General features: G+C 40.2%; 1 protein-coding gene across 3 annotated transcripts in view; it reads right to left on the reverse strand.

Annotated features, from left to right (window-relative positions):
- The window catches only part of DAAM1 (dishevelled associated activator of morphogenesis 1), a 99,870-nt gene that overhangs the window by 16,697 nt on the left and 74,692 nt on the right, over positions 1-8,481 (reverse strand). For all 3 annotated transcript variants that reach the window (XM_015823828.2, XM_015823827.2, XM_015823829.2), the window contains 3 exons: positions 7,897-8,000; positions 2,217-2,301; positions 402-508 (listed from right to left, as the gene is read on the reverse strand). In XM_015823828.2, coding sequence (XP_015679314.1) covers positions 402-508; positions 2,217-2,301; positions 7,897-8,000 — 296 coding nt within the window. The remainder of the gene's footprint in view (positions 1-401; positions 509-2,216; positions 2,302-7,896; positions 8,001-8,481) is intronic.

Consider the following 8,481-nt stretch of genomic DNA (forward strand, 5'->3'; position numbering starts at 1 on the left):
TTCCAAAAGAAAATACATTGAAATTAAACTAACAATGGAAAATCTTTAGCCTGTAAGCTCTTTAAAGAGCTCTATCTCCCAAAGCTTCCTGTGGCCCTTTTCTCAAATCCTTAATACAAGTGAGGCATGCCTTTCCATATCGTTCATTTTCTGTATTTATCTCTTTCCTCCCTCAAAGTAATAATTACATCAACCAAATTAATCTCATTATACTAGAATACCAATTTCAGCAGTATGAAAAGCCCAGGTTGTAATTTTGTAGTTCAGATTCTTCTTCAACACTTCAACACTATGTGGCTAGGAAAACAGATCTCCTTTCTACACATTCCCCTGGTTATTGAGTCCCTGTTTTTGATGCAGACAGCAACAATGGTAGAAGGGAAAGCAGCTGGCAAAATCACCTGCTCATTTCAAAGAGAAATCTGTCAGCTTTGGCCATCCGATCCAACTCGTGCTTGTGTTCTTCCAGAAGATCGATGTCAGCTTTTTCAGGAACAAATTTTAAAAGCTAAAAAAGAAAAATGGGTATTTTAGATGAATAATCTTCTCTCAGGAATTCAACTTCTTACAGCACAAAAAAAAGCTCAGCTATGTAGGCTTCAAAATTTTCTACTGAGGAGGTGGGTAAGAAAAACTTTTTTAGTGGAGAATTCTCATTGGTGACCTGGGAACATAGATGGATGAACTTGCAATGTATGGGATTGTTAAGATACCCGTTCCACTTTTAAGAATAATTGGGGAGAGGACTATGTATACATGTATGTGTATCTATCTATCTATCTCAAATTTCTTAACTGCCCATCTCCCTCACAGAGGGATCCTAGCTGCAGTTATTACCAACAGTGCAGATAGCTCTCGACTTATGACCACAATAGAGCCCAGAATTGTGGACGTAAGTCATTGCAGTCATTAAGTGGGTCACTATATGACCTGAATCGATTTTACAGTGTTCATTAAGTGAGTTACCATGGTTGTTATGCATGGTCATTAAGCAAATCCAGCATATCCAAAGGGCATTTTTTGCCATTTTCTGCTGCTGCAATTGCCATGGTATGCTGTGACCAGTTGTATATGTGAGTCAGTAGCCAATCATCTGAAATGTGATCAAGTGAGGATTACCTGTATTTTGAGTGGGAATGATGGAGGAGAGTTCCATCATGAAGAGTCCCATTGCTATTTCCCTGGATACAAGTAATCTTACATGCCTGCCTGGCTGCCTCCCTCCCTCCCAGCCAGCTAATGGCTAACCAGGTGGGCAATTGGATTCAGTGATTAGGGTTCATTTGAGCACCATAGGCTATGCAGAAAGGCTGAGTAGGCTGAGGACTACATGAGTCAAGAGGTAACATCCATTTAAAGGATGAGAGTTACACTTGGGATTGAATTATTTAGTTATCCATCTATCTAATTCAGGGGTGTCAAATTGCTGGCCCGTGGGCCAGATGCATCATAGCAAAACCACGCCCACTCCATTGCTAGCAATGGCAAAAAAGTTGTGATACGTCACGACATGTGATGTGACGTTGCGAGTTTGACACCCCTGATCTAATTTATATAGCCACCCATCTCACATAGCAACTGATTCTGGGCAATGTACAACAAAACTGAAAGGATGTCTTAAAAGATTATGTTGAGGTAGATCACGTTCCCATCTTCCCTTTTTATAAAGCCAGTAAAACTTCAATACAGAATGAACTGCCAAAAACAGAGATTTCATTCCAGGCAGATCAGGTTAGTCACCTGCTAGGGTGGGGTGATTTTTCTTCACCCAGTTTGACTCCTCAGCTGGGATAGAACTTATCAGCCACAACTCTGCCTATAGCAGTCTATGAATATGGTGTGTGTGTGTGTGTGTGTGTGTGTGTGTGGCATGGAGGATCATTTACAGATGGCATCAAAGGAGACTTCTTTCCTACACTTTCTAATTTTTCTTCAAAAGACATGCTTCTTGAAAGCTGCTAAATAACACAACAAGGTTAAGGTGGAGCTCTTTTGAGTCTCTTTCTCACATTTTTTACTTTCTTAAGGCTGAGCAACCATTTCACATCTCCTCGTTCCTTCATTAGCTCACAGCTAAATTATTCTACTTGCATAGATCAGGAGGGGAAAAAAAAACCCAACGGCCCTGGAAGAGTGGAAGCAGAGATGCCGGATGGTGAATTCTGGACTTGCATTTTTAACATTTCTGTCAAGAACTGACCACCTTCTGTACTCACCTGTTCAAGCATATCCTTTGGCAGGTCCTCCTGTTCATCCATTGTTAAAATTGCACGTTTAATTTCATCATTTGATAGTTTAAGCCTGGAAAGGCAATACAACAGAATGTTGTTACATAAGCATGTTAGTCGGTCAGGAAAGTACCCAACTCAATAAAAACAGTAACATAAAAAGTTGACTATTAGAGACTAGAAAGGTATTGACATCATAAGTTACTCATAAACTATGGGTTGTTATAGGGCTGGGTTAGCTATGTATCTCTTCTCATGCAAAAATTGCCTTCAGGGCAAACCAATGTAAACAGACTCATATCATTTCAGACAAATTGCTGTCCAATCTCTTTTTAAAAACTTCTGGAGGCAAGTAGAAAAAGATAAGCAAAAAACAACAGCAAGAATTCAAAACAAGTGGTGGAAAGGTAAGATTTCTAATATGTTGCCCAGGAAAGAGGCTGGAGGGCAATGAAGTTGAACCAGCTCTCCATCTTCTACTTTCTTTTGAACTGACTACGAAAGGTTGATAAGGAATTTATAAGCAGAATGACTTATATTATAACCTCAGCTCCCATTTCATCCAGAATATAATACCAAACACTAAACTTGAAGTATCAGTTGGAGAAACATGGAATGTACTAAATACATGTGCACTAGACTTTTTGAGAGTCCAGGTGACTTTTTTTCTGAGAGAGTCCAGCTGACTTTTAAAAGAAACTTGTGTTCCTCTCCTTAATCATTTTATTATTTTTGTTATTCGTTATACATCCCAACTTTATTTTATAGAATTCCAGCCAGGGTACATAATTCTCCCTCCTTCTATTTCACCTAGAACAACAATCTTGTGAAGGGGGGTGGGATGAGGGAAAACAACTAACTCAAAGTCACCTAGCTGGGAGGACTAGCACTTACAGTCTTCTGACTTTTGGTCTAGCACTTTAATCACTGAACCAAATATTATATTATATATAAACTTCATATTTAATTATTTACACCATGCATGAATACTTTGTTTCGCACAGCTTTCTATGAATTTTGCTTGGTGCTTTTCTCTGTACCTGTACATAGCAACAGGTGATTTGTGCAATTTAAAAATTACAAATGTCCCATTGGAAGAAGAAAGAGAAGGATGTTTCTTCAAGCAGGCAAAGCTCTTAAATCAGGGACTGGAGAATAAGAAGAGACTGGACAACCACTTGTCTGAAATAGCATAGGGTCTCCTGCTTGAGCAGGGGTTTGAATTAGAAAATCTCCAAGATCCCTTCCAACTCTGTTATTCTGTTAAGAAACCAGCTTCACAAAGTTTATTTCTATATAAGACCAATTTACAAACAGCATGTACAAAATGCCTCACTCATGAATATGTTCTCACATCCTATTTACCACTGTTTCCAACTGTGACTCAACACGGAACTCTTCTGGGAAAGATGTCTTGATCCAAAGTTAGGCGTTAGTGCAGTGGTTCTCAACCTTTTTAATGCCGCGACCCCCAACCGGTCGTAAGTCGAGGACTAAACTGGTCGTAGGTCGAGGACTAAACTGGTCGTAAGTCGAGGACTACCCAACCGGTCGTAATTCGAGGACTTTCCCTGCCCGGGAGTGCCGTGCATGCGTGGTTCCGCCCCCTGTGCCGGCCGAGGCATAGCTGGCAAGCAGCAGAGACGGAGCAGGCCGACCACCAGCTGGCCCAGCCCAAGGGAGGTAAGGCACCCGCCGGAAAAGGGGGAAAAAAATGGCAGACAGCCTTGCTTGGCGACCCCCGTGAAATGGTCGATCGACCCCAAATGGGGTCGCGACCCATAGGTTGAGAACCGCTGCGTTAGTGGATAGAGTTAGTGGACCGCTTGTAATTGGAAGATCCATCATCTCGCTTCAGAGATTTAGCAAGGTTAGAAGTGGTGAATCCTTTGATACAGTTTCTCTGTACCTTTAGCCTAACTGGCTTTTTTCACTACTGTGCTAACAACAGTGAGCACAGCAAGAGGTTTTCTTAATTGTTGTAGAGTTTCATCTCAGCTAATGTGACTGTGGGGGTTTGCCAGTGGTATCCTTAAAACACAGCCATTTTATTCCCCCTTTTACATTATTTCTGATGGGGATCAGTGCAGGGGTGACTTTTATTTATAGCTCTCATTCTTAGGTATTAATGCTAATATGAACAGAAATTACAACTATCTAAGTTATATGACTGTTTCAAAATTCAGGCAAGAAATTAAACACAACATGATTAGCGAGCACATTCTTAATTTAGTGAATTAAATAATTCTCTGGTTATTTTGCCTGGTTTTTTTATTTATCTTGCAGCAGATCTTGGAATGTCTGTCTGTCTGTCTATCTATCTCAATACTGTAAAATTTGCTACATTTCTAAATGTTACCTTTATGCTGCTTTTAATTGGATTGATTTTCCTTTTTGGTTAGTTAATAAATAAGCATTAACAAACTTATCGTGATCTATGCGTATGTGTGACAGAGTGGAGAGCGGAAACTTGGAGTCTGCCCTTGGCAGTGAAATGAATAATGAATTAGGGAAATGAATATTTTGCAAGAGGTTCTGTATTTCTCTCCAAGGAGTGGACTCTGGAGACTGCCTGCTCTATGGACTTGCAAAGAATCATTGCTGTGTCAGCAAGACTGTCTTGGGGTTTTTATGTATGGGAGGTGAGTTTGGTCCTCACACTCTAGGCCTGGAAAAACAAAGATACACAAACCCTGCATGAAGATGCCCCTTGAGAACATTTATAGGAGGGGATGGGGAGGGAGATAGGAAAATCTCTTCTTTGACAATGCAGGGGGAAGGAGGCCAGCAAAAGCAGTAGGCCTGTCTAGAAAACTACAGTAATTATCTTTGTTGGCAGCTGCTGCTAAGCACAGACTATCTGAGATGGAAGGTAGTTACAGCACTGGCTGTCACAAGGATTTAAATGATGAAACTTGTTGATGGGATGCAACAGCTTGCAAGAGATGTTGAAGGGGTGTGCTTAACTTTGATGAGACAAACAGATAGTCTCGTGAGGGTTAAAATAGAAGGGAGGGTGCATAACTTGAACAGGTTCAGAATACACTTTTGGGGTGGGGAACGTTTTGCAACCAGAGACAAGCCAGTGCAGAAAGATTTTTGACAGATATATAAAAGGAAAGTAATATTTTCCTAGGTAGTAACTTATTAAGAAACTGGATAAATCTGTGTTGCAGAGCAACTTTAAAAACTGATCAGCTATTTAGGGTCTGGAAAGAATTATATCTGGAAGAAAGGGAAAGCACCAGGTGCTGACTAGTTATGCTTCAAAATGAAAAGCATTTGCCTGTGCCAGGAAAAAGGCTTAGGTGTAGCCAGTGGTGTGCTGATAAAGGCATAACAACTGGCTCTACTGCCACTGCTGCATTGCATGGATAGCTACCAAACAGCTGAGGGAGGGAGGGAGGACTAGGCATCATGTCTCAGCTGGGAATTCCAGGATATTTAACCATCAGCTCTCCTGAGATGGCTCCAGTACATCATATCTGGGCATGGCAAATCTACCCACTCTGACTTTTCAATACCCTTTTCAGTGGCGACACTGTTGTCTTTAGCATTATGGAAAGCAGTACTCTCATCACCTGGGAAGAGGGAGAGAGAAGAAAAGTGAATCCAGGAAGTTTCATGCGTGTGTGAAGAATGTCAAAGTCATAGGATGCTCCATTTCCATGAGGAAGCCGGAATGGTAAATGGCTTGGAGAGAATTTCTAATCAGAGAGTTGGGTGGGAGATGGCCTGAAAACTGAATGAAATGAAGCACAGGCATTTTGAGCTTCTTCTGAGAAAGCATCCGGGGAAACAATTAATACTGCCACTCTGAAATGGATTTATCTGAGATGCAAGGCCTGGAATCTAAGCTGCCCAACTTCAGGGATGTTATTTTAGATTCTGGAATAGTGGAAGCACATGAAACAAATGAATATTTGAAAACTGGATCTTAAACACACTGAAATTAAGGAAGATGCAATTAATTAAAGAGTGTTGCTAAGCCTGACCACCACCATTTCCATTAGAAAAACAGTGCTGGATCAAACTACCTTTATCTAATCCAGCATCATGTTTCTCCCAGTGGCCAAAGAGATCCTTTTGGGAAGTTTATAAATCAAGGTGACAGCACTCACAGCTGGTATTCAGAGTATGCTGCCAATGATCCTCAATAGGACTTATAAAGCCAGCGAAGGATGAGAGCTAACATGAGCACATCTAACTCAGGTGCAAAGAACAATGTCTAGGTTCGTTCAATACAGTTTAAGAATCAACCCCAAAATGCAAAACCATATATGGACATATTACATTCATAAGAAAGAGGTGGGAGGGTGAAAAACCAAAAATATTTCCTAGTTCGAGAAGAAATCTAATATGACCTCACTGTCCAACCATTTTTCCCAGAGCTAGAGATCAAGGCAGAAAGAGATAAAATATCTAGTAAGGCTGAACTTTTCAGAGATGCATGCCAACAATATCTGGTTTGCTTTATAAATGTGCAGAATAAATAAAGAGCTGGCCTGATGATCATGTGTAAAATCTTTCCTTAATTCAACAGTGCAAGAAGAAAAACAGTTACAGTGTATTTCAACTGTAATTGTCTAGATATATCACATGGTCCTCCCAGATGAAAATATGTAGAATTGGCTTATTCACAATATATGAACCTCAAACTCAAATTTATCCTCATAGCCTCTGGCAGGTAGGCTAGCCTGGAAGAAACACGGCATTAGCGTCGCCCTCTCTACATCATCCCCACTGCAAATAATTCCTGCTGGTCTCCTCTGCCACATTTGAAAACATGCAGGTCAACACATTTTTAACAGGCAGAGAGGGAGAAAATGTATGCACAGTGATGGTGGCTAGAATAGTGCATTCCAATTAAACTCTAATTTGGCTGCCTTCAATTCTGGTTGCTGCCTTGCTCTGGATTGTGCATTGAATCAATTCTGGGTGCAAAGATGGCAATCACTACTTAAAGTAATTGAAGCATTTAAACACATGGATACTGAGAACACAATTATATATTAAAGGATTACTGGGGTAGGTGGAAGACAAAACTTTTACACAGTGGTCATTCAAACATACATTGTTGCTGCCCTTTCTGCAATTCAGAAGCACCATTTTTTGAATTGGGTGGTGCCATATAGATAATTATAACTGAAGTCTAAATATCTGTGCAGCAGCCCAAATTACATCTTTGGCTATTGTCTGCAATTTTTTTTATGTTTAAAAAAGCCTGAATTTGCAATTGTACAGACTCTCCTCAACATTTGCTGTTTTTTCTACATACAGTACAATTTTCTTTTTAGGAATAAAGCTGTTCCGAAGTATACTTTTTTGAGCCACTTTTTGAGCAGACTGCAACGGATGCCAGAAGACCTCTGTTCTTGCAGCCAAAGTGGAGTTCCTTTCTGGGTTGACTCCACTTTAGACCCTCTAGTAATCCATTTCTTTTCATTTCCTATTTGTGGCCACTGGGAGTTGCAACCACCATGAATCTAATTTAATCTTGCTATAGGCAAATATGTAATGTATAGAACGGTGTCTGTCTCTATAAAAGAAAATGAGCACCAAAGAGGCCTGGCCATCAAAGAGGCTTTCGATCTTTCAGAGAACGTCTTACATAGGAAGGCTCAGGAGGACTTGTTCCTACAAAAGAAGGGAAATGCATTAGTGATACCTTGAGAGCAGAATATTGCAGTTCTGAGCCCTTCGACCATCTATTACTGAAAGCTCCTTGACTTTATGCCTGGAACTCAGTGTGTCATCAAGGGAGTCTTCTTTCTACAAAAGGCATGAAAAGAATCCATTAATAAGTAGATGCGCATTGATATTCTAAAATGCCAATATCCCAAACGTCAATCAAGAAGCTTTACTAAGGCTGCTGATTAAAGTGTAACGGAAACACAATAATCTATTTCATAAATTGAAAGGTTATCCAGAAGAAAAAAAACAGGCTAATGGTTACAAGCGAATAAATATTTATCCAGATGGAAAGATTTAAGAATCCACAAACAAAAGACAGTGAGGAACACAGTCTTTTCCTGGATATGTTGTGACATTTTATTTAGAGTTGGTTGCTATCAGCTGAGATATTGCCAAGGAAACTTTTTTAAATGGAAGAGCCCTTGTCAAATGGCATAATATCTTCCTCAGATGCAAAAGATTCCAAGTTTAGCCTCTAATATTTCCATCTGAGATGTGTAACAATCTGAGATGTGTAACAGCCTGGGTGTGACAGACTTTAGCCTGTCAAGGCAGGTAT

The sequence above is a fragment of the Protobothrops mucrosquamatus genome, unplaced genomic scaffold (assembly GCF_001527695.2).
Source record: "Protobothrops mucrosquamatus isolate PMUCROS unplaced genomic scaffold, P.Mucros_1.0 scaffold2004, whole genome shotgun sequence".
NCBI lineage: Eukaryota > Metazoa > Chordata > Lepidosauria > Squamata > Viperidae > Protobothrops > Protobothrops mucrosquamatus.